The 27,029-nt window shown below is 43.3% G+C and overlaps 1 protein-coding gene across 1 annotated transcript in view; it reads right to left on the reverse strand.

Annotated features, from left to right (window-relative positions):
- Window positions 1-27,029, reverse strand: part of LOC311150530 (cadherin-7-like) — a gene marked incomplete at both ends in the record, with an annotated part of 132,098 nt that overhangs the window by 61,799 nt on the left and 43,270 nt on the right. Inside the window, one exon of the mRNA XM_084188011.1 lies at window positions 14,220-14,341. Coding sequence (XP_084044137.1) covers window positions 14,220-14,341 — 122 coding nt within the window. The remainder of the gene's footprint in view (window positions 1-14,219; window positions 14,342-27,029) is intronic.

Here is a 27,029-nt window from a genome sequence, read left to right on the forward strand (position 1 = left end):
GGCTTGTATTTAACATTTCTGGAATACAGCATTTACTCTAGGTCAGTGTTAAGGTAAAAGTGTTCACTGATTGCTACCATTCAAAAGTATGCAGACAGCAATTTCTATGCTTCATTACGGGCGATAGGTTCAGTACACATCACTGCTTTCTGTATCAAAAAGTAGGCTGGCACTCTCTGAAGTCTCGTAGATCGATGCATTGCACTCTTTTTGTTTATAAAGCCCTCCTGCATAAATGCCGCCGTAGCTTACTTCATTGTTAACTTACAGACGTAAAAGATACCAGACCCAGTCTCAGGGATGGCTAACTCCGGTGATCCCTTCGATCTCCACTGAGTTAGATAAATCTGCTTTTAGATTTTTTGCACCTTACTTGCGGAATGATCTCCAAGGCCCTCTAAAGTTGGATGAATTGGTGCCTCAATGGTAAGATGACATACAGTTCGTAGCATTAGAGCTCCCTTTGTCACAGACATCTGACAAGAGTCATAAGGGAGATAGAGAAAAATATATACAGTGATTTTAATATTACAGCAAAAGGAACAAAGAGTCACCTCTGCCCAACGGGTATTTCAACATGTGGACAAGTAATTTCGCTAGAAATATCAAAAGTCCCCATTTGAAAAATCCTGCGACGGGAACTCAGCTGGGCCAAAAAGCATGCCACGTTTCTCCCACAGGGCAATGTCAGCTAAGCCTTTCAAAGACAGACATGTAGCGCTTGTTGAGATGATGAGCCGTGCACCACCAGCACCTCAACACTTAGGGAATAAGGTGTCCATATTAGGACAGGCCCAGTCTTAGCAGGAGATGAGACGAGACAAGCGTAGCGGTTCGTGGGTAAGATCACTGAGGAAGCCAAGCCAGTAAAAAACCCATATACAACTTATGTTGTGATACTTGCATTGTTTGCTCTATAACACATTTGTTCATATGCCACCGTGATATACAATAAGGCTGTGAAAACAAAAAGACAACAGTCACACAGTGGCGGAAAAAATTCAACTACACATATGTTTGTTTCATCACAAAACTGGAGAGCAACATCTGTTTGGTGAAGTCCACAAAGCAAATATTGCATGTAACAAACAGTTATATGACCTGCAGCATGGTCAAGCAAGTTAATGTTTTCAACAGTTTACTAAACAATTACTGATTTGGAACCTGTCACGCCCTGACTCAGGGGACTCTTATATGTTGAGTCAGGGTGTGTATATTCTTTGTTGTGTATGTTCTATGTTGTATATTCTAGTATGTGTGGATCTATGTTGGCCGGTGTGGTTCCCAATCAGAGGCAGCTGTCGCTCGTTGTCTCTGATTGGGGACAATACTTAAGCAGCCTATTGGCACTGTCTAGTTGTGGGATCTTGTTCCTGGTAAGGTTAGTTGTGTGTCTACCTTAGGACTTCACGTTTCGTTTTCCTTTGTTGTTTTGTCGTTGTGTTGAATAGTTAATAAACATGTACGCATATCACGCTGCGCCTTGGTCTGACCCGTCATTCAACGAACGTGACAGAGGATCCCACCAAACGAGGACCAAGCAGCGTGTCCAGGCGGAGCGGATGGCCATGTCACAGGTGGCCAATTGGTGGTCATGGGAGGAGATATTCGCGGCGAAAGGACCATGGGCTAAGTTAGATGCCCAGGCAGGAGAGGAGAAACGGCAACACGGAGGAGGCCGGTCGAGGAGGAAGCCCGAGAAGCAGCCCCAAGAAAAAAAAAATTTGGGGGGCACACGGGGTGGTTGGCGGAGCCTAGGGTTAGAGCAGAGCCAACTCCCCGTACTCAGGCGAAGAGGCGTATGACTGGGCAAGCTCCGTGTTATGCTGAGCTACGTACTGTGTCGCCAGTGCGTCGGCACAGTCCTGTACGTCCTGTGCTTGCACCACGCACGTGCCGTGCGAAGATGGGCATCCAGCCAGGACGGGGTGTGCCGGCTCAACGCTCCTGGTCTCCAGTACGCCTCCTCGGTCCTGCATATTCTGCGGCAGTTCTACGAACTGTATCGCCAGTGCGCGTGCACAGCCCAGTGCGTCCTGTGCCAGCGCCCCGCACGTGTTATGCGAAAGTGGGCAGCCAGCCAGGACGGGTTGTGCCAGCTCTCCGCTCCAGACCTCCAGTCCGCCTTCACAGTCCGGTCCGGCCTGTTCCTGCTCCTCGCACCAAGGCAGTGGTGCGCGTCGCCAGCCCGGCCTGGCCTGTTCCTGCTCCTCGCACCAAGCCAGTGGTGCGTGTTCCTAGTCAGGTCCGGCCCGTGCCTGCTCCTCGCACCAGACCAGTGGTGCGTTTGTCCAGTCCGGCACGGCCTGTGCCCGTTCCACCGGTGCCTGGTCCGGCACAGCTGCGCCACTCCGGAGCCAGAGCAGTCCGCTCCACCGGGGTCAAGTCCAGCTCCGGTCAGCGGCTCCACTCCGGAGCCAGAGCAGTCCGCTCCACCGGTGCCTGATCCAGCTCCGGTCAGCGGCTCCACTTCGGAGCCAGAGCAGTCCGCTCCACCGGTGCCCAGTCCAGCTCCGGTCAGCGGCTCCAGTTCAGACCATGATGTCAGCCCCTCTCCAGGTTCGGGTTCTCCCACACCAGGGTCCAGACAGGGCCTGGGGTATCGTGGGAGGAAGGAGAGGGGAAGTAGCGTGCCGAGGTCCAGACCAGACCAGGGGTGCAACAGGGAGGCGGAGAGTGAGAGGTCGTCACACCTCGAGCCGGATCCGCCTCCGAGGCGGAATGTCCACCCGGCCCCTACCCTGTTATGTTTATGTTGTGCGGTCTGACTCAGGGGACTCTTATATGTTGTGTCAGGGTGTGTATATTCTTTGTTGTGTATGTTCTATGTTATATATTCTAGTATGTGTGGATCTATGTTGGCCGGTGTGGTTCCCAATCAGAGGCAGCTGTCGCTCGTTGTCTCTGATTGGGGTCCATACTTAAGCAGCCTATTGGCACTGTCTAGTTGTGGGATCTTGTTCCTGGTAAGGTTAGTTGTGTGTCTACCTTATGACTTCACGTTTCGTTTTCCTTTGTTGTTTTGTCGTTGTGTTAAATAGTTAATAAACATGTACGCATATCACGCTGCGCCTTGGTCTGACCCGTCCTTAAACGAATGTGACAGAACCACAGAGTTACCGCAAGTCAGCACAAAGACAACAGGAGCAATGCCTCTGCTATTCCAGAAACCTTTCAACTTAAACTCCTGAGTGGCGCAGTGGTCTAAGGCACTGCATCGCAGTGCTAACTGTGCCACTAGAGATCCTGGTTCGAATCCAGGCTCTGTCGCAGCCGGCCGCGACCGGGAGACCCATGGGGCGGCGCACAATTCGTCCAGGGTAGGGGAGGGAATGGCTGGCAGGGATGTAGCTCAGTTGATAGAGCGTGGCGTTTGCAACGCCAGGGTTGTGGGTTTGATTCCCACGGGGGGCCAGTATAAAAAAAAAAAATCTATTCACTAACTGTAAGTCGCTCTGGATAAGAGCGTCTGCTAAATGACTAAAATGTAAACATTTAAACATTATCAAATCAACTAAGGCTATATATGCTTAGTTTAATACACTAAAAAACAAACTTAAAGATACCAAAAACAATTTAGTCCAATCAGTGTTGCTAAATGTTTTGCTAAACAACCTCTCCCTCAATGTGAGCAAGACAAAGGAGCTGATCGTGGACTACAGGAAAAGGCGGGCCAAAAAGGCCCCCATTGAAATCGACGGTGCTGTAGTGGAGCGGGTCGATAGTTTCAAGTTCCTTGGTGTCCACATCACCAACAAACTATCATGGTTCAAACACACCAAGACAGTCGTGAAGAGGGCACGACAACACCTTTTCCCCCTCAGGAGAATGAAAAGATTTGGCATGGGTCCCCAGATCCTCAAAAACGTCCTACAGCTGCACCATCGAGAGCATCCTGACCGGTTGCATCACTGCCTGGTATGGCAACAGCTTGGCATCTGACCGTAAGGCGCTACAGAGGGTAGTGCGTACGGCCCAGTACATCACTGGGGCCAAGCTACCTGCCATCCAGGACCTATATGCTAGGCGGTGTCAGAGGAAGGCCCAAAGAATTGTCAAAGACTCCAGTCACCCAAGTAAAAGACTGTTCTCTCTGCTACCGCACGGTAAGCGGTACCGGAGCGCCAAGTCTAGAACCAAAAGGCTCCTTAACAGCTTCTACCCCCAAGCCATAAGACTGCTGAACAATTAATAAAATGGCCACCTGGACTATTTACATTGACACCTCCCCCCTCCCTTTGTTTTTACACTGCTGCTACCCGCTGTTTATTATCTATGCATAGTCACTTTACCCCTACCTACATGTACAAATGACCTCGACTAACCCCCGCACATTGACTCGGTACCGGTACCCCCTGTATATAGCCTCGTTATTGTTATTTTATTGTGTTACTTTTTATTTGTATATTATTTTTTACTTTAGTTTATTTAGTAAAACTTTTCTTAACTCTTTATTGAACTGCATTGTTGGTTAAGGGCTTGTAAGTAAGCATTTCACGGTAAGGTCTACAGTTGTGGTATTCGGCGCATGTGACAAATACAATTTGATTTGATTTGATTTGAAATATCATGTGGCTGTCCATGGCACTGATTTCTGTCTGTGTGTGTGTGTGCATGCGTGCACAAGTAAAAACAATTTTTTTGGGACTCACCCTACTTGTAAGCTAGTTGAACGCTAATGTCATCCTCCTGTCTTTCATGTTGGCTAAACAGTCTATGTCATACAGCATGCTTTTAGTTTTTGTTGTCATAGGCTACCTAGCTAAAGTGCTTGCTAGCCTAACTTCCTCGCATGGGCAACAATGAACAAGCTAAGTTAGCTAACTAGCTAGCTAACTAGTTAGTTAACTTGAGCCTACTAGGCTACATCTAAATTACATATTGAACTTCAATTGTCTAAGGCCAGTGGCACAATATATGAATTTATGGTTAGATCAGAATCACCATCAAAATCATTGGCCTGTACAGAGAATTAAGTGAAAACCACAAGTCCAAATCTCCATCTCCATCCATGGCTTAGGAAAGGGTTGAATTAGCAAGCTAGCTACTGCAGGACATCAACACAAATAGACCAGAAACAGACAAGTTTTTCTGACAATGATGACGTTTTGCTTAGGATGTGATTTGATTGGTGTGAAGTCTAATCCAAACCCCTTGGGGCGCATTTTGCTGCGACCAGGACAACCCACAGTTGAGCTCAGCTCAACGCTGATTGGCTAATTCTTTCATAATTGTTTTATCAAGGGAGGCCAAATGCTTGCTGGTATCAATCAATCAAATGCTACAGCGGAAACATGTCATACTCTTTTGTTCCAGACAGCATCAGATACATGGGCTACACATACTGAGACAGAGGGGCGCTGTTTCCCTCGATCGGATGATTTCTCCAGTGAGATTTAGCCACTTGCAAATTAAAGGAAAATTATGAAAACACAGAGACGAAGGACAAATTATGTTATTATTTTAAAATAATTAATTGGTCAAATATTTGGGGAAGCCTGGCTTCCCTTGGCATCCATGAATACACACCACTGACAGTAAGGGAACAACGAATATGATTCAGAGTGGGTACTGGAACAAGCTGGGTCTAATTGCTTCAGTGCAAACAATGATTTTCCACAGGGTATTGTGTTTTTTTCTACTCCTCCAATCTGTGCCTTGCTCTCCTTCTCTCGCTCCTCCCCCTCTCTTTCGCTCTCTCTTCTCTCTCTTCTCTCTCTCCCCTCCATCTCTCCCTCTCTCTGCTTTTTGAATTGAAGTCTCTAATGGAGGAAATAAATTGTCTTTAAGCCCACTTTGCAGCGGCTTTGAGGCAGCTTAGTCAATCAGGGACATAATCATGTTGTTTCTTTTTACAGGATTGGCCTTGTCATCCAATTACAATCAGGTATAGGCAGTGAATACTGAACTCACAGGAGTCTAAGGTACTGTTGACGTTGGCCTTGTAAATATCATATCAATTTGATTGATGCAATGATCATAGTGTATATGCTTGTGAGTGCATACAGATATGATTAACCTCTATGTTTCTTATTTCTCTGGTAGGCCTATCGGATTTGAGTGTGTCTGTTTCAATAACCAATTTTGAACGTTCATTTTGCCAATGCAAAATATATTATTTTCTACTCCTACTCCAGACATAATGAGACCCATCTCGTCCAAAAAGTTGACTGAAGTTTGTCAAAAAGCACCTGGAAGCACCTGGATGATCATCAGGACTAATAGAAGATGAGTCAAAAGTATAACTTTTTGGACCCATTATGCCTGGTGAAAACCAAACACTGCATTCCACAGTAAGAACCTTATACCAACAGTCAAGCATGGTGGGGTAGTGTGATGGTTTGGGGATGCTTTGCTGCGTCAGGACCTGGACGACTTGCCTTAATAGAAGGAACCATGAATTCTGTTCTGTATCAGATAATTATACAAGAGAATGTCAGGCCCTCTGTCTGTGAGGTGAAGCTGAAGTGCAGGTGGGTCATGCAGCAAGATAATGATCCAAAACACACAATCAAGTCTACATGAAAAGGGCTAGAAAGTAACACATTTGACGTTTTGCAATGACCTAGTCAAAGTCCAGACCTAATCCCAATTGAGGTGTTGTGTCAGGACCTGAAACGAGCATTTCATGCTTGAAAACCCACAAATGCAGCTGAGTTAATGCAGTTCTGCAGGGAAGAGTGGGCCAAAATTCCTCCACTGCCAATCTCATCTGCGTGCTCGTCATCCTCACCAGGGTCTTGACCGGACTGCAGTTCGGCGTCGTAACCGACTTCAGTGGGCAAATGCTCACCTTCGATGGCCACTGGCACACTGGAGAAGTATGTTCTTCACGGATGAATCCCAGTTTCAACTGTACCGGGCAAATGGCAAATGGAGTTATGTGGGTGAGCGTTTTGCTGGTGTCAACATTGTGAACAGAGTGCCCCATGGTGGCGGTGTGGTTATGGTATGAACAGGCATAAGCTACGGACAACGAACACAACTGCATTTCATCCTTGGCAATTTGAATGCACAGAGATACCGTGACGAGATCCTGAGGCCCATTGTCGTGCCATTCATCCGCCGCCATCACCTCATATTTCAGCATGATAATGCACGGTCCCATACCACAAGGATCTGTACACAATTCCTGGAAGCTGAAAATGTCCCAGTTCTTCCATGCCTGCATACTCACCAGACATGTCACCAACTGAGCTGTTTGGGATGCTCTGGATCGTTGTGTACGACAGCGTGTTCCAGTTCCCACCAATATCCAGCAACTTTGCACAGCCATTGAAGAGGAGTGGGACAACATTCCACAGGCCACAATCAACAGCCTGCAAACAAGATGTGTCACGCTGCATGAGGCAAATGGTGGTCACACCAGATACTGACTCGTTTTCTGATCCACGCCCCCGCCTTTTTTTTAAGGTATCTGTGACCAACAGATGCATATCTGTATTCCCAGTCATGTGAAATCCATAGATTAGGGCCTAATGAATTGATTTCAATTGACTGGTTCCCTTATATGAACTGTAACTCAGTAAAATCGTTGACATTTTTGCATGTTGCGTTTATATTTTCGTTCAGTGTAGTTGTTGTCATGCTACGTCAACTCCAAGTTTGGCATGTCAACTCCAAGTTTGGCAAGAAAGCTCCATGTTTGGCAAGACAATGACCATAGTAGTTGGCTATACAGCACAAACAGATCTGAGACCAGGGTAGTATTCAGGTACTACTAATAATATTGTCTTACTTTTAAATGCATACTGTACATTTGACCCAGGTGTGAATACAACTAACTATATAATATATAGTTATTATAGAGGACATTGACTACCACTACCAATAATTATCATATAATATATTATCTCCTCGAACATTTAAAGCCTAACTTTTAAACAACTCACAATTATACATTCAAGCCATGTGTGAATAACACTAACTATTTAGTCATTACATATGAGATTGAATCCCACTAACTACATTATATAACAGGGGTTAAATCAAATCAAATCCCACCCTACGGGATCTGGGCTACTGCTGGTTTTCTGACAATTAATTGAACACACCTGGTGTCCCAGGTCTAAATCAGTCCCTGATTAGAGCGGATTGATTAAAAGAAAGCTGTGGAACTGGCTTCGATGTCCAGATTTGAATTTGAGGGGTATATAATATACTGCATAGTTATCATATACGAGATATCATCTCCTCAGCCTTACCTTTGTCACGCCCTGGCTCTGGGGACTCTTGTATGTTGAGCCAGGGTGTTAGTTTCTTTGTGTAGTGTCTATGTTTCGTTTTCTATGTTCTGTTCTAGGTTATGTGTTTCTATGTTGCCCGGGGTGGTTCTCAATCAGAGGCAACGTGAATCAGCTGTTGCTTGTAGTCTCTGATTGGGAACCATACTTAGGCAGCCTGTTGTGCACTTGTGTTTTGTGGGATCTTGTTCCGTGTTGGTTTGTGTTATTGACCGAGGACTTCACGTTTCATTTTGTATTTTGTATTGTGTTGCTAGTACACTATTAAAGAGATGTACGCATATCACGCTGCGCCTTGGTCCACTCATTATGACGAGCGTGACAGAAGATCCCACCAATACAGGACGAAGCAGCGTGCCCAGGAGCAAACGCCGGAGGTAACGTTAGTGGATGTCCTCCTCGGTTGGGGGCAGATCACGGAGGAGGAGGCCGTCCGTTACCGGAGGGCGATGAAGGGGGAGACCCAGGCAGGAGAGGAGAAGAGGCGCCAACCGGGCCGTCGTCGGACAGGCGAGAGGCACCCCCAATAAAACATTTTTTGGGGGGGGGGCACATGGCATGGACGACGGGGCTGCTGGAGGCAGATAAAGGGCGAGTTTGTGGACGAGGAGAGAAGGCCACCAGGATACGGGGGCCATTGGTCATTAGAGGGAAGGAAAGTGTAGAGGCACGGCGAGAGGTACTGAGGTGTGTTACCAGTCCAGTCCGGCCCGTTCCTGATCCCCGCACAAGGCCAGTGGTGTGTGTTCCCAGTGCGGTCCGGCCTGTTCCTGTCCCTCGCACTAAGCCTGTGATGCGCGTCGCCAGCCCGGCCCGGCCTGTTCCTGCCCCTCGCACCAAGCCTGTGGTGCGCGTCGCCAGCCCGGTTCGGCCTGTTCCTGCCCCTCGCACCAAGCCTGTGGTGCGCGTCGCCAGCCCGGCCCGGCCTGTTCCTGCCCCTCGCACCAAGCCTGTGGTGCGCGTCGCCAGCCCGGTCCGGCCTGTTCCTACTCCCCGCACCAAGCCTGTGGTGCGCGTCGCCAGCCCGGCCCGGCCCGTTCCTGCTCCCCGCACCAAGCCATTGGTGCGCGTCGCCAGCCCGGTCCGGCCTGTTCCTGCTCCCCGCACCAAGCCTGTGGTGCGTGTCGTCAGCCCGGTCCGGCCCGTTCCTGCTCCCCGCACCAAGCCAGTGGTGCGCATCGTCAGCCCGGTCCGGCCCGTTCCTGCTCCCCGCACCAAGCCAGTGGTGCGCGTCGTCAGCCCGGTCCGGCCCATTCCTGCTCCCCGCACCAAGCCTGTGGTGCGCATCGTCAGCCCGGTCCGGCCCGTTCCTGCTCCCCGCACCAAGCCTGTGGTGCGCGTCGTCAGCCCGGTCCGGCCCATTCCTGCTCCCCGCACCAAGCCTGTGGTGCGCGTCGTCAGTCAGGCACAGCCCGTGCCTGGTCAGGTACCGGTCAGCTGCTCCACACCGGAGCCTAAGCAATCCGCTCCACCGATGTCCAGTCCAGCTCCAGCCAGCGGGGCCATACCAGACCAGGGGCGCTACGGGGGGGTTGTTAGAGGGTGGTGGTCACGCCCGGAGCCGGATCCGCCTCCAAGGTGGAATGACCACCCGGCCCCTCCCCTGTTGGGTTTATGTTGGCGCGGTCGCAGTCCCCCCCACTGGGGACTCTTGTATGTTGAGCCAGGGTGTTAGTTTCTTTGTGTAGTGTCTATGTTTAATTTTCTATGTTCTGTTCTAGGTTATGTGTTTCTATGTTGGCCGGGGTGGTTCTCAATCAGAGGCAACGTGAATCAGCTGTTGCTTGTTGTCTCTGATTGGGAACCATACTTAGGCAGCCTGTTGTGCAGTTGTGTTTTGTGGGATCTTGTTCCGTGTTGGTTTGTGTTATTGACCGAGGACTTCACGTTTCGTTTTGTATTTTGTATCGTGTTGCTAGTACACTACTAAAGAGATGTACGCATATCACGCTGCGCCTTGGTCCACTCATTATGACGAGCGCGACAACCTTCTGTGTCTCTACGGGCAATGGCATATGTTAGCTCAATTAAGCCTATCTTTCAAATGAGTGTAACATGCATACATACATTGGGATCAATCAGGGGCTGGTGTGCAAAGGTGTTGCGGCATCCCAAGCCGTCGAACAGTGCAGGGTGCTGTTGCTGCCATGGGGTGGCGACGGTGAAGATCTCTGAACCACTGGTGTCCAAGAGGGAGAAGCCTAGGCTGTTCAATAGGTCGAGGCCCAGGAGTAGCACCAATGCGAAACATATGGAACTAAACAGCTGGCAAAACTTTATCCCCGTATTTAAGAGGTAGCTGGAGGGACCCCACAATGTCAATTTTGGAGTTGCCATAACCACAAAGGGCAGTTGAGGGGGTGTCCTGTGGTCAGTGGGAGAAAAACTGTATATATGTCTCTAAGTTCAGCACAGACACTGTAGCTCCTGTGTTGAGGAGGAGGGGCAGGCTGACCTCATCAATCATCAGAGTGCATGTTTTAAATGCCAGTCGTCCAGAGCTGACATTGTGAATGATGGTGGTTGGTTATTGGGGAACATACCATTGTTGCGTGTCAGCTGGGGCAGACCTGCAGACTTTAGCAAAGTGGTTGAGTTTGCCACAATTCCTGCATGATTGGCCGCGTGCAGGACAGTTTTGAGCTCTGGAGTTGTGGGAAGAGGAGCTAAGCCCCGTAGATTTGCCACATACTGATGTGCAGACTCACCAGGCAGCTGGTGGCGCAGTTGGAAAATAAACTGATCGGAGGAAGGCACTTTGGGGTGTAGAGAAGTGTGTCTCCAAGAGAGCCACAGCATCGCCATATTTTTCAGCATAACCGAGTGTCCCGAACACGCGCTGTCCCTCTGCTCCTAGGCAGTGTAGCAGCAGTGCTTTTAGCCTAGCATCACTCACATCTTGTAATTAATGTACGTTTCAAAAGATTGAATCCATCGACTCCATTGAAGCAGGAGCTCACCAGGCAGAGCGAGAAAGGGAGAGGGTGGTGGTAGGCATGAGGAAAAAATAGTCCATTCATGTGTATAATCGCCTAATTGGAAACACATGAGGGCCTTGAAATCTTATGAAGTCAAAGGTCACCAAAGGACACTCCAGGCCATTTATCCCCATTAGCCTGAGTGGGCTAAATTGCAGTCATTAATACAGCACCACATATTTAAAGGAATAAACCACATATGTGACTCGTTTGAGGAAACTAAGCATATGTCACACGTCACTACTTCACAGGAGAGGCATTTGAACATAAACATAATGCGTTTTTTGACAGAAATGCCTTCTGGAACATGTGAACTTTCATGTGCCTTAATAACAAACTTGTATGCTATCTGTAAATACAAATAAAATTGTTAAATTAAGAGCCTAGTTAGTTTAGCCACGGAAAAAAAGACAGGAACCTTCCCGCTATCCATGATTGGCTGAGATAATGGATGATCTGGACATGCCGAGAGATGAATTCGGATTGGTCTGTCATGTAGCATGCTTCTGTCGATAACATGAACTGCTCAGTATGTGTAGGTAATCCTTTCTAACGCAGCTTTTTTTTTAAAGATATCACGAAGGACTGCAAAAGTGTTGCTAATGCTCTCCACTTTCTGGAGGACAATCGTGTCATGCTGACTCTCTCTGACTCTGAAAATGAATCAGACGATGAGGAAATCCCTGATTTAGGTCAAAACATTTTTCATTAAACCAGACATTGTAAAGTCTTCTGAAATGGCGATCAACGGTGTTGACTGAGTTTTGAAATCAGTGGATTGGCTTGCTCGCTAGCTAACGTTACGTGTATGATCTGTGTTGTAATATTATTTGAATCTCAGAAACCATTTGCATTGCTAGTTATAGCCTAATGTTAGCTAGCTAGCTAATATTGAACCTAGTTGGTTAGCTTTAGCTACCTGCAGATTCATGCATGCTAGCAACGTTATGAGTTGGGATTATGGTTAATGTATAAACAAAAGACTCCACTATGCAAGTAACCATTTCACTGTACCGTTTACACCTTCTGTATCCTGTGCATGTGACAAATTAACTTAGATTGTATTTGAAATAGTGTGTGTTTACCAGAGACAGTAATGTGAAGAACAACATGACCTGCACCAAAGTCAAATTAGGATATAACGTTAGGCCAACGAGACAGTGTCCAAGTTCAACAATTCTCTGGTAGAATGCCTTGCTTTTATTTCATCACACTCACAACCATAAGCTATTTTCTGTAATTAGCTCACCATTCACTTGTAAATAATGATCTTGTTGTGAGTTTATTTTCCTGTAATAATAAATAAAAATGTGCCAAAGTTAAGACGCTGTCAGCTATGAAATGGATATGATTTTAACTGGCTAGCCAGCTAACTTCACTTGTTTGCTAGATTGACATATATTCAATTATTTTTTAAATGGGTGGGTTTATTGGTGTTAAAATACACCATTTATGCTATTTTGGACCACCAGGCTGCTGATGCCATGCAGCCTGTCGTTTTTGTGTTTATACTTTTTCATAACGACAACGACAAGTTTGATGTCGGACGACAATAGAATGTTCATGATGTCACTGCGACAACTGTCTACAGACATGTAGATAGACGTAGTATAAACCAGCCTTTAGTCTTGAAATCTTTGTTTGTTTAGTACACTACCGTACTCACTCTGTTTAGCACATGGCCGCACATGTGAATCCTTAAAGTGATGGGTGGAGCTAAGGCTTAAGAGGTTGTGAACGATGCTGAATGGGTGTAGACAAAGAAGAGCTCTCCAGTAGGTGTACCAAAACATTCAAGGTCCATTTTCTCAAAAGTGGGGTTACAAGTTTATCAACTTTCAAAGCATAATTACTTTCCCATTGTTCCTCAACTGTAGTGTATGATATACGATTTTCTAGCTCTGAGTCTCGCCTTTTATCCAATGTAAAAAATACAATCTCAAATGTTGCTACATAAGACCGAATTGAGCCTGTCTGTCACATATTTAAAGGGATAGCATGCTAGTAGATACCCATAGACTTCCAGTCATTGCACTAATGCTAGTTAGCATTTGCTCGCAAAACTACCTCTAATGTCCTTCATACTGGACACAGAGACATAGAAATGGTATTAACTCTGAATCCCAAAGTATCCCTTTAACATGGCTATCATCTTCCATTGTAATTGTTTTCGGGCAGATGTGTGTGATGGTATAGTATTTCAATGGCTGCTTGAAGAGACCTTTTAACTGTCGTTCAATTGGTGTAATGCAATACATTCTTGGGTATGGGGAATGCCAATGAGGTGTGAAAAATTCACGGCTATTATTTTTGTGCAGGATGCGGGAATGTGGAGATTATTTGCGATAGCATAAAGGTCTTAATGACATAATTTGTCACACACACAGGTGTAATGTCAAACACATGCATACGCAGGCAGTATGCACGCACACACACACATCTCAGCTGTGCTCTCACACCACGGAGAGTGCAAATGGATGCGTGAGTAAACATGTGGCGTCAGCGTGGCCGGTTGGCTGCCGTGGTGAGCTGACACCAAGCCACGTTTTCGCACAAATCAATTTCATGCCACAATCCATTGTCATGCTTTGCATCCCTCTATAAAACCCTTTTCCACATGGCAGCACAATGCTTTGATTTGATTTGATTAGGCACCTGCTATGGAGATCCATGTGACTCCTCTGACTACCTTCACCTGACCGCTCCTGTGTTATACAATTGACTATGAGACAATTATGGCGCAGATAATAGTTTTCCGCCTCCAACATTTGCCTAGTTATTGATATGCCCAATTATTCATTTGTTTTAACTGCGACAATGACACCCAATTTGAATTTTTTACCCAATATAATAGCACTACCAAAATCCCATCATATCATCTTTGAACTGCATCAGAACATTAAATTGCGTCAGTCCATTATAAAATGTATATGGCATTGTGGTTTTCCATTACAAATAGCAGCTTTTGGAGGCATCGGATATTGAGATGTTGACATACCTGTCCAGGTCTGGCACTCTCACAAAGGTAGGTCTCGTACTCAATGGCGAAGACGGGTGCGTTGTCATTGATGTCCGTCACTGTGATCAGAATTACGCCCTTTCCCACTTGTAATGGGTCCACTGAAAAAATAAACAAGAGAGAAACAAGTGGTCAAGGATAAGCACAACCAAATACACTGGTCTTTGAAGCATGTATCTGGAAGTTGATGGTGTAAAGCAGAAGAAGAGGATGCAGGGAAGCTAAATCAGAGGAAGGCCCTCAAAATTGTCAAAGACTCCAGCCACCCTAGTCATAGACTGTTCTCTCTGCTACCGCACGGCAAGCGGTACCGGAGTGCCAAGTCTAGGTCCAAAAGACTTCTCAACAGCTTCTACCCCCAAGCCATAAGACTCCTGAACAGCTAATCATGGCTACCCGGACTATTTGCACTGCCCCCCACCCCATCTTTTTACGCTGCTGCTACTCTGTTAATTATTTATGCATAGTCACTTTAACTCTACCCACATGTACATATTACTTCAACTACCTCAACTAGCCGGTGCTCCCGTACATTGACTCTGCACCGGTACCCCCTGTATATATAGCCTCCCTACTGTTATTTTATTTTACTACTGCTCTTTTTTTCTCAACACCTTTTTGTTGTTGTTTTATTTTACTTTTTTAATTAAAAATAAATGCACTGTTGGTTAAGGGCTGTAAGTAAGCATTTCACTGTAATGCCTGCACCTGTTGTATTCGGCGCATGTGGCCAATAACATTTGATTTGATTTGATTTGATTTAAATGTTTGAAGCAATACCCAGTTGCATGTCCAGCCCCACAACATCAGTTTCCATTAACTGACAATTTCACCACACACCTGTATCTGTAAGTGTCTTAAATTCACTTTATGGAGCTACATGATCAATTTCAAACAATTTCAGAGACATAGACAAAATGCAAAAAAGTTAGCATTTGGCAACAGTGTCCAGGTAAACAAAACCAAAGCATGGGTTGCTGTATTACCTTGTAAATAGACTGGAGAATCGTCTGAAGGCATAAATATATATATACAGATATCTTAAATAGACATATGAGAATAGTTTATCATATTTCTTCATCTCATTTGCGACTTCCTACAAACTCGATGTATAGTATAATGACCTATGGACCTATGGACACATTCTGTATGAGATAAATGATAATGTACCATGTATAACATCTTTATAATCAAGAGGTATATTTAACTCATTGATATTACTAGACATTTTGTCTTACTAGTGTTGGACTCAAGATTGAAATATACTTATTCATGTTACCATACTAGAACTTAATGATTACTGAGTACAGCACCAGTCAAAAGTTTGGACACACCTACTCATTCCAAGGTTTTTCTTTATTTTCACTATTTTTTACATTGTAGAATAATAGTGAATACATCAAAACTATGAAATAACACATATGGAATCATGTAGTAATCCAAAAAGTGTTAAACAAATCAAAATAGATTTTATATTTGAGAAGTAGCCAAGCTTTGCCTTGATCTTTTTACGCTGCTGCTACTCTCTTAATTATTTATGCACAGTCACTTTAACTCTACCCACATGTACATATTACTTCAACTACCTCAACTAGCCGGTACACTTGATCTGTCTTGAATAAGTTCCTCCAGTTATATTTATTTTTAACTAACTTATTCAGTGCCTCTATGGTACAGTTTGTATTGCTATCTACCTGTACTATTAGTTCCTCTTTTTCCTTTGTTAAAAATAAGTTGTCATACATACATTTTTTTGAAATTTCCAGTTTCCGTGGAAATTCTGTAAGAGTAATGTGTATGCAAATTATTTGATGGTTCGACCGCATTCTCTCCCCTATCAACACTTTTTAAAATTCTGGCGCCAGCGAGAATGACATAAGAAAGTAATCAAGACGACCAGCTTGATTGAGCCTCTGCCATGTATATCTCACTTGGTCAGGATATTTAAGCTTCCATACAGTATATCCACTATTTCCAATATATCTATAATGTGATTTCCTTAAGTGCATAAGGGTGATAGTTTGTAGTGTGATTTATTTTATAGTCCAGTGAGGTAATTAAAACCGTATTATTAAATTCCCACCACAATAATAGAGTTGTGTATTGTGTGTAAGCTCGATAAATTATTATACTGTATATATTTTCAAAGAAGCGTGGATCATCATTATTTGGATGATATAGATTATTGAGCCAAATCTGTTTATGGTCCAATAGCATATTTAAAAGGATCCACCTTCCTTGGGGATATGTTTGGATAGTTTGCACATTCGGATCGAAATTATTGTTAATTGATATCATCACCCCTTTTGAGTTTCTTTGCTCATGGGAGAAGTATATCTCCCACCCCCGGTCCTTTTTACACACAACTTAATCTAAAGACGTGGAATGAGGATCCTGTAAACAATTGATATTATATTCCTTCACTTTTAGGCAGGTAAATACTGATTGTATTTTCTTATTATCCACTAAGCCATTACAATTATAACTAGCTATACTTATTTCACCACTTACCATAATGATATACAAGTTTCAATTCTATTTACCATAATATATGTTTGCAAATGTACCATTCAAAAGTACCATGATGATTGAATGTCCATATAGCTGTACCATGATATTTGCATTGCGACTGAGTCAACCTCCAATTGTCCTACAATATTCCACCTGTTAACAGCCCCCCCCCCCCCCCCCCCCATCCCAAGTTAGGTTGTCGTCCCAGTGTACACTCCTGTACACATGGATCCTTCAGAGATTGGAACCCATCTTTTAAAAAGAGCACACAGTGCCACCTACAAAACAGAACCAGATTAGCAACCAACAGTATTTTAAACTATTTTGCCTCTGTTGTTTTGTATATAGTTATTAAAAATATCTATATACATAAAACAATCGCACATATCTTAATTCATTCACAATTGACTAATAATATGCGTAATAATGTAGGCACTTCCTACTATGGATTGTTACCTATAACAAGGACTGGCAGTACAAAATCAAAATTTTTGGCAAGCAATTATTATTCATTTTACATTACAGCTTGAGATTCCATCCTATACTGTCCCTAACATCATTACCCCATAGCAACGGATGTGGGATGCATACACGCACTCACCCCACCCCTCCCACACAAATACCTCTACCTCTCTCTCCCTTTCCACCCATAGACCGACCTACAACCCTCTACACACTCACTCACTCACTCACACACACACACACACACACACACACAACCACAAGCTCTGATGTTCAACAGTTGTTCTATCCCTGAGCCCAACTCAAGAGAAGACTTGATATGTGAATGCGTATACAGTTGTAGCTGGTTGAGAAGGCATACCAAATTGAGCAGGAATGGGAAGATTTGATTAACCAATGTCTAGTCGTACCTGATGGAGCTCGGATACTCCCCTTCCTCCCAACACACACACATGCTGTTCCCCTGTTGTGACCCTTCTTCCCAAGCACCTCTGCACCTCTGTGCAGTCAGACCAATAATTTACCCCCTCTCTTATTGTCCAAGTGTGGCCCCCTCCCCATGGATTACTGCAGCCAGTGTTGCCAGCACTGCCACTACCTGGGTGGGGGTACTCCACCGGAATTCCCAACGGCTAGGTATGAAATCGTCAAGGTTCTCATTAGTAGCTTTGAGAAAATCCTTGTATATTATGCTCTCCCATCCGGAGGCTTTGGCTTTGTGGACCAACCCTGCCAGGCAGGCTCAGGCTCTGTGCATGGGAGTGTGTGTGTGTGTGTGTGTGTGTGTGTCTGTGTGTGTGTGTGTGTCTGCTTGGCCATTATAACTGCCCTCTTTCCATTTGTCCTCTGTGGTAAAAAAGCATATGCCACAATATCATTCCAACCGTCTCTCTCTTTCGCCATATGGATGTCCTTACTCTGGGTCAGTTCTGCACGTTTTGGCTGCATAATGAAGAGGATATGACTTTTAAAAATATGATTTAAGTAGGAATTAGATTTATCTAGGCTGCAGGGGAGATCAAATTTCCGTTAGATTAAAGCAACAGGAGTACATCAATGAATCTAGCGAGAGAGCTTCACTGCAAGGTTGCTACCACTGTGGGTTCAAATCCATTCTCGATCACCAAATGTCTGCCTACCATACACGGTCGGTCAGTTCAGTCTTAGAGTGGCAGGGATGTAATAACTGTGTTCAGTAGGTACGAAATGGGAGAAAACTGTCCGAAACAGAGTGAAACAAGGAGGTCCGATCTAAACCTGTCTGTTTTAATTTTACGTTATAAAATGTTTTGCTATGGTGTGAACATGCCCTAATGAACACGACCCTGAATGACTTGCTTTAATTGAGCTATAGCATTCACACTGATTTAGGAGCTAGGCCTACTTTAAATTGCAATCTGGACATGGACATGCCAAACATAGTCAATAAAGCAAGATTCAATTCACTAGGCTATTGATGAGGCCTATAAAGACAGTGTATAATTCTAATCAAATTCTTATAAAAATGCAACAACAACTTGTTTTTAAATAGACTATGTCTAAATACAGGTACAGGCACCATAATTGCTCCCCGTGGGCGTATAATATAGACAAGGCAGCTTAGACTATGGAGGGTTTTACGCACATCCAAACTTAAAGATCCAATGTAAAGAGAAAGGGGGAATGTCGACTCACCGTCATACTGCTCGCAAATGTAATGTCTTATAAACATAATGGAACCATCTTACATATTCACATAGCAGACAAAATTACATTGCATTCGACCAATGTACATTCTCACCATAAACCCATGGATGATGAATCTTTCTAATATATATATATATATATATATATATATATATATATATATATTTTTTTTTTTTTTTATCAAATTAAATGAAAAACAATCAATATGTTTTCTTTAACCAACAACACTATTTCTAAATAGGATCGGGTCAGAAGCATGATATCATAAATCGTTTCTCTCGTTCCATGGCACTGTGTGCACATGTAGGCCTGAATGTCTTTACGCATAACATTTGCACGTCTAGACAAAATACTAGGCTCCTGTCAATTGTATCGTTGCCTATGAGCGAGGCAGAGTGGCAAAAAAATCAGCCGTTGATATTGCATTATAAGAGGACTGAATAGTTTGGAGGAGCTTGTCTTTGGTAGTCGGACAAGGGGTGCTCTTTGAAAATGGGGATGGATAGCCTACTTGAACAAACGAAATGCAGGTATGTAAATTATTAATAATGAAAAAGCATGATGGCAAAAACCTAAAATATTTCAAGGCACTCTCAACAGTTGTGGAAAAAGTACTCAATTACCATACTTGAGTAAAAGTAAAGATACCTTAACAGAGTGAAATGAGGAGGTACGATCTAAACTTGTCTGTTTTCATTTTACGTTGCAAAATGTTTTGCTAAGGTGTGAACACACCCTAATGAACACGACCCTGAACGCCTTGCTTTAATTGAGCCAGTAGCTTACTAATAGAGCACAAAATTAGCATGTAACAGTTGCCATCTATATAATTTTGTGGATAACACATTGGCTGTGTTCCAGGCCGCCTAAATCTCACAACCTCTGACAGTGTATAACATGACAGTAACAGCATCAATATGATATTGAAATCTGATGCCCGAATCATTGATTAATATGTGCAGTTCGACTGCTTTGCAGTCGGTCTGGAACGCGGCCAATATCACAATTAGTATCACAATTAGTTTGTGTGTTTGTAGTGTAAAATTCCAGTGCATATATCCAATTTTTATTTCCCTCAATCAAATGAGATCAAAACACACATCCCCATTAATAAAACATGTGAGAAATGAACACCTTTCACTACTGTAGCATTAGCTACATGTCTCCACAGTTGCTGATTGCAGCTTGACTCGGAAATAGATTATGTGTATCTGTCAGTAAATCATGCACATCTGCTGTTGATTTACAGAGGTGAAGGGGGTGAGAGAGAGAGAGAGAGAGAGAGAGAGTGCACTTAATTACTGTAACTCACACACACGCACGCACGCACGCACACACACACACACACACACACACACACACACACACACACACACACACACACACACACACACACACACACACACACACACACACACACACACACACACACACACACACACACACACACACACACACACACACACACACACACACACACACACACACACACACACACACACACACACACACTTCTCAGTAAGGCAGCCAGCCACAGGTGAGAAGCAGATCCAGGAATCTTGCCTCAGTCTCCAGGTACAGTAACCTAGTTGGTTTATGATGCTGCCCAAAGGAAATAAAAAGAGGTGATATTTTAGCTGAGCTCTACCGACTCTGACAATGGCATTAAAGTATCTTGTCATAGAGATACAGCTCCCCACTATATTCAAAGTCTTGAGGGCATAGACTGGAACGAGGTATATAGAGACAAAAACAGAGTGCTAGCCTTTGAAGCAAACTTCTGTTCTTGCAAATTGGCTTTGCAAGAACTTATCTCTAACTTTGTATCCCCAGTCCAAAGTGAGACAAACAACTCATCAAATATCCAAACCTTGAGGATATCCAAAGATAACAGATTTTCAACCAATTTCTAAAAGAAACATCTCACATCTGAAGTTCAGCTTTTCCTGCAATTGTATAATAGAATAGCACATTTTGGAGTCACAACACCAAAGGCATCCAATTGTTATGGTGAGCTCGATTATCTGATTGCACAGTTAGGGTTGGTTAATCTGTGTCCTTGAAGCCGGTCTCAAGATTTGTTTTTATTAATACCTTAATTCTTTAGCCAGTTGCTAACTCTGGTTAACACAATGGACACAAAAAAAAGAAAGAAAAAGGTGCTATCTAGAACCTAAAAGGGTTATTTGGCTGTCCCCATAGGCTAACCCTTTGAAGAACCCTTTTTGGTTCCAGGTATAATTATTTTGGGTTCCATGTTCTCCTATGGGGACAGCCGAAGAACATTTTTGGAACCCTTTTTTCTAAGAGTGTAGCGTTATATGTTCAGGGGTGTGTCTGAAATATTATAGCTATTTTCACAACCGGAATAATTGGCGCAGAAGCTGGCGGTGGCGCGAAAGGGCTCGGTTTTGATGAATAAACAAGTTGTGGGTGTGTCGAGGCTTGGCCCATCACTGCCCAATCAGAACGTGCTCCATGGCTAAATATGTGGTTGCTTCAAGTCATGTATTTACAGTCTTTTATGTATTGCGTTGTCATCAACTCCAATTCAAATGTTGAATATGTTATAGCCTAGTTTGTTAAATAGCCTGCCCCATATTTGCTAAATATGTTGAACATATTTGCAGTCCACATTGTTCTAATTCCAATGCTTCAATATGGGAATACATTGTTAAACATAGGCTATAGCATTCACACTGATATAGGGGCTAGGCCTACTTTAAATTGCAATCTGGACATGGACATGCCAAACATAGTCAATAAGCAAGATTCTATTCACTAGGCTATTGATAAGGCCTATAAAGACAGTGTATAATTCTAATCAAATTCTTATAAAAATGCAACAACAACTTGTTTTAAATAGGCTATGTCTAAATACAGTTACAGGCGCCATAATTGATCCCTGTGGGCGTAGATTTTTGAAACCTCTCACTCAAAGTGCAAAACTACACATCAAATCTCCAAAACCATAAGCTATTTCTCAGCCTTTGACTCTGTTGTCAATTACATTAAACACTTTTTTCAAAACACTACACACAATTCTCTACCTAAAACACAAAAATCTAACAGGAAGTGACTTGCTTTCCTTTTCCAAACACAACCAATCAAAATGCTACACTTATTCACCAGGTCACACACACACTCCTCACATGTGCAAACACTAATTGCTTAACTGATCACTAACTACTCACTGCTTTACTGTAGTATAGGTCTATAAATAGGTCAAAGGTCAGATTACCTGTTTTGAACAATGGATGCCAACAATGGACAGAGAGCAAGAGGAGTAGGAGGGAGAGGCAGGGGACAACAACGAGGACAAATTCAAAGACGAAGAGTTGGAAGAGGAGGAGGAGGAGTAGGAGGAAGAGGAAGAGGAAGAGGAAGAAGAGGACGAGGGCAAAGAAGAGAAGGAAGGAGAGCCATCTCTGATGAGATTAGGGCAACACGGTTTGACCATGAGAGAGGCTGGACTGAGAGTCCAGCCCAACTTGAGTCGATTTACAGTGGCGTCCATAATTCGAACCTTCAGAAATGAGAACAGGTATGCAACTATCTAATGACTATTTTAGCATTATAGTAATGTACTGTAAAATACGTATGACTGCATAGTATTGCATAAACATTTGTAACTCTAAGCCATCCATTTACTGCACTGCACTGAATGAATGAGGTTGGTTATCATGCTGTACGAAATTTTTTACAGTTCCTATGCTGAACACATATGTGTTTGAATTCTGTACAGAGTGGAAAGGCAAAGACATCATGGAGGACGAGGACGCTTGTTTACTGATGTACAAGAGACTGCAATTATAAATATGGTTTTGGCCAACAATACAATTAGGATTCGAGAGACAAGAGAGCATATCTTGAATAATGACACCATATTTAACAACATCAATGCTGTAAGCCTGTCGACCATACAACGCATCCTCCAATGGCACCAGGTGACGATGAAACAACTTTACAAGGTGCCATTTGACAGCGTGGGGGTAATATAACTATGTGTGCTGCCATCACTCAAAACGGGGTCCTCCATCACAATGCTACACTGGGTCCGTACAACACCGGCCATATGCTCACTTTTCTGGATGCAATTTACACAATGCTTGTCCCTGATCCAGATCAGGAGCCTGCTAGATTTGTGGTTATATGGGACAATGTTAGTTTTCACCGGGCTGTTCTGGTCCAAAACTGGTTTGCCACCCATCCACAATTTGTAGTTTTGTACCTACCCCCATATTCACCTTTTCTAAATTCCATAGAGGAATTATTCTCAGCCTGGCGCTGGAAAGTGTATGATTGCCAACCCTATGCCCGCATGCCGCTTCTCCAGGCAATGGAGGACGCATGTGGGGACATAGAGGTTGCCTCTGTCCAAGGTTGGATACGCCATGCTAGGAGATACTTCCCTCGATGTTTGGCAAGAGAAAACGTATCTTGTAATGTGGACGAAGTATTGTGGCCAGACCCAGCCCGGAGAAGAGATGAAGCGTAGCTTAGCACTGAAGACTGCCCCCCCCCCTACCAATTCCTGGACTGTCCCCCCCGGCACCCACACACACAATTGTGTTATTTACTGTATTCTAAAGAATATACTTTTGGTTTACATATGTTTATGGTTTTGTTGTATGCTACTGTATACAACAGTAATGTTTGGCCTAATAAATATGTTCTGTTTCTACATTGCATTGGTGTTTACAGTGTTCTTGTTACCCCTCTCAGCAGATTACTTTCACTGTAGAACATTGTATTGAAATGTAGATATAAGCCTATGAAAGACCAAAGAGCTTTAGATTTAGAACAACAGTGTTTACATGGTATATCCCAAAAGTTATTATTATGAAAGAAGTGTTTGCCATTTGATGCAAATGCTTCATTCTGACATGTGTTTATGGCATTTTGAATGCAGTGTTACATTTTGAAGGAGATGTGAGGCATTTTGCATTTTGTGTGTGCAGTTTTGGGAATTGTGTGTAGAGTTTTGAAAAAAGGAGACACAGTTTTGAAAATGTGTGTAAGCAGTTGGAAAAAACTGTAATAGAAAATCACTCAAGTAAAAGTCACCCAGTAAAATACTACTTTTTTAAAAGTATCTGGTTTTAAATGTACTTACAGAACACTTCAGAAAGTATTCACACCCCTTGACCTTTTCCACATTTTGTTGTGTTACAGCCTGAATTTAAAATGGATTAAATTGAGTTTTTTGTCACTGGCCTACACACAACACCCAATAATGTCAAAGTGGAATGATGTTTTTCGAAATTGTTACAAATGAATAAAAAATGAAAAGCTGAAATGTCTTGAGTCAATATGTATTCAAACCCTTTGTTATGGCAAGACTAAATGAGTTCAGGAGTAAACATTTGTCACATAATACATTGCATGTGTTTAATATGATTTTTGAATGACTATCTCATCTCTGTACCCCACACATACAATTATCTGTAAGGTCCCTCAGTCGATCAGTGAATTTCAAACACAGATTCAACCACAAAGACCACTGAGGTTTTTCAATGTGTCGCAAAGAAGGGCACCTATTGGTAGAAGGGTAAAAATAACAAAAGCATACATTTAATATCAATTTTCCTATTTTGTTGCCTTACAACCTGGAATTAAAATTGATTTTTTTTGGGTTTGTATAATTTGAATTACACAACAAGCCTACCACTTTGAAGATGCAAAATATTTTTTTTTAACAACAAATAAGACAAGAAAACAGAACTTGAGCGTGCATAACTATTCACTCCCCCCAAAGTCAATACTTTGTAGAGCCACCTTTTGCAGCAATTACAGCTGCAAGTATATTGGGGTATGTCTCTATAAGCTTGTCACATCTAGCCGCTGGGATTTTTGCCCATTCTTCAAGGCAAAACTGCTCCAGCTCCTTCAAGTTGGATTGGTTCCGCTGGTGTACAGCAATCTTTAAGTCATACCACAGATTCTCAATTGGATTGAGGTCTGTGCTTTGACTAGGCCATTCCAAGACATTTAAATGTTTCCCCTTAAACCACTCAAGTGTTGCTTTAGCAGTATGCTTAGGGTCATTGTCCTGCTGGAAGGTGAACCTCCGTCCCAGTCTCAAATCTCTGGAAGACTGAAACAGGTTTCCCTCAAGAATTTCCATCCATCATTCCTTCAATTCTGACCAGTTTCCCAGTCCCTGCCGATTAAAAACATCCCTACAGCATGATGCTGCCACCACCATGCTTCACTGTGGGGATGGTGTTCTCGGGGTGATGAGAGGTGTTGGGTTTGCGCCAGACATAGCTTTTTCCTTGATGGCCAAAAAGCTCAATTTTAGTCTCATCTGACCAGAGTACCTTCTTCCATTTGTTTGGGGAGTCTCCCACATGCCTTTTGGTGAACACCAAAAGCTTATTTTTTTCTTTAAGCAATGGCTTTTTTCTGGCCACTCTTCCGTAAAGCCCAACTCTGTGGAGTGTACGGCTTAAAGTGGTCCTATGGACAGATACTCCAATCTCCGCTGTGGAGCTTTGCAGCTCCTTCAGGGTTATCTTTGGTCTCTTTGTTGCCTCTCTGATTAATGCCCTCCTTGCCTGGTCCGTGAGTTTTGGTGGGCGGCTCTCTCTTGGCAGGTTTGTTGTGGTGCCATATTCTTTCCATTTTTTTTATAATGGATATAATTAAATTCAAAGTTTCTGATATTTTTTTATAAGCCAACCCTGATCTGTACTTCTCCACAACTTTGTCCCTGACCTGTTTGGAGAGCTCCTTGGTCTTCATGGTGCCACTTGCTTGGTGGTGCCCCTTGCTTAGTGGTGTTGCAGACTCTGGGGCCTTTCAGAACAGGTGTATTTATATTGAGATCATGTGACACTTAGATTGCACACAGGTGGACTTTATTTAACTAATTATGTGACTTCTGAAGGTAATTGGTTGCACCATATCTTATTTAGGGGCTTCATAGCAAATGGGGTGAATACATATGCACGCACCACTTTTCCGTTATTAATTTTTTTGAATTCTTTGAAACAAGTAATTTTTTCATTTCACTTCACCAATGTGGAATATTTTGTGTATGTCCATTACATGAAATCCAAATAAAAATCAATTTAAATTACAGGTTGTAATGCAACAAAATATGAAAAACGCCAAGGGGGATGAATACTTTTGCAAGGCACTGTACACTGCTGCTACTCTGTTTATCATATATCCCCTATACATATCTACCTCTATCACTCCAGTATCCCTGCACATTGTTAATATGGTACTGGAACTGACTGACCCTGTATATAGTATGCTTGCTTACTTTCTCTTGTTGTTCTTATTTGGTATTTGTATTTATTTTGTTCTACCTTATGTTATTTTTAGTATTACATTGTTATTGATTACTGCATTGTTGGGGTTAGAGCTTGCAAGAAGGGCATTTCACTGTACTTGCGCACGTGAAATTAAAACTGAACTTGAAACTTGAAACCTGGCGTTAAAAATGCCAGTGCGCCAGTTTTAACATGACAACATTTCAAACTAACATGCGTTTGACACTTGCGCCTCCATAGCGCCAGCTGAAAATAGAGCCCTATGTGAGGTGGCATCCGAGGACTGTGTTCCCAAAGGCTACTTTGATATTGGAGCAAAACTCACAATCATAGACTCTTTAATCAACATAATTCAAATCAATATCCATATTTGTCTAAGTCTTGCCTACTTACTAAAACTGCATACTGTGTACTTATCAAACTTCATACTATTTAGAATTCACTGTTTAGTAAAAATGTCTGCAGTAAGAAACAAATATCAACATGCTAATCATCCATACTGAGAAAGCATCACCTAATGTGCAATCGTGATTTGTTCATTTTTGTAGAGCACGTCCCTTATTCTGATTATTAGCTGTTGTCAAATACACGTGGGTGTGAAAATATCATTCTCTTCCTCAATAGCAGTGGTGTAGTGGAGGGTATACGCAGGTATACGCCCTATACCCCACTTATTTTTCAGTGGGCATTGCCTATACTCACTGATACGTATCAAAGTAGTGTAGTGGAGGTATATGCCATATCAATTAGTAGGGCTCATGGAACAGACCGGAATATTTAGCTTAAAATGTTGATAAACTATTATTTCTTTACATTTTAGGCACAACAATGTACACACGGCAGTAGG

This window comes from Coregonus lavaretus (genome assembly GCF_964263955.1).
Source record: "Coregonus lavaretus genome assembly, chromosome: 23".
NCBI classification, from domain to species: Eukaryota; Metazoa; Chordata; class Actinopteri; order Salmoniformes; family Salmonidae; genus Coregonus; species Coregonus lavaretus.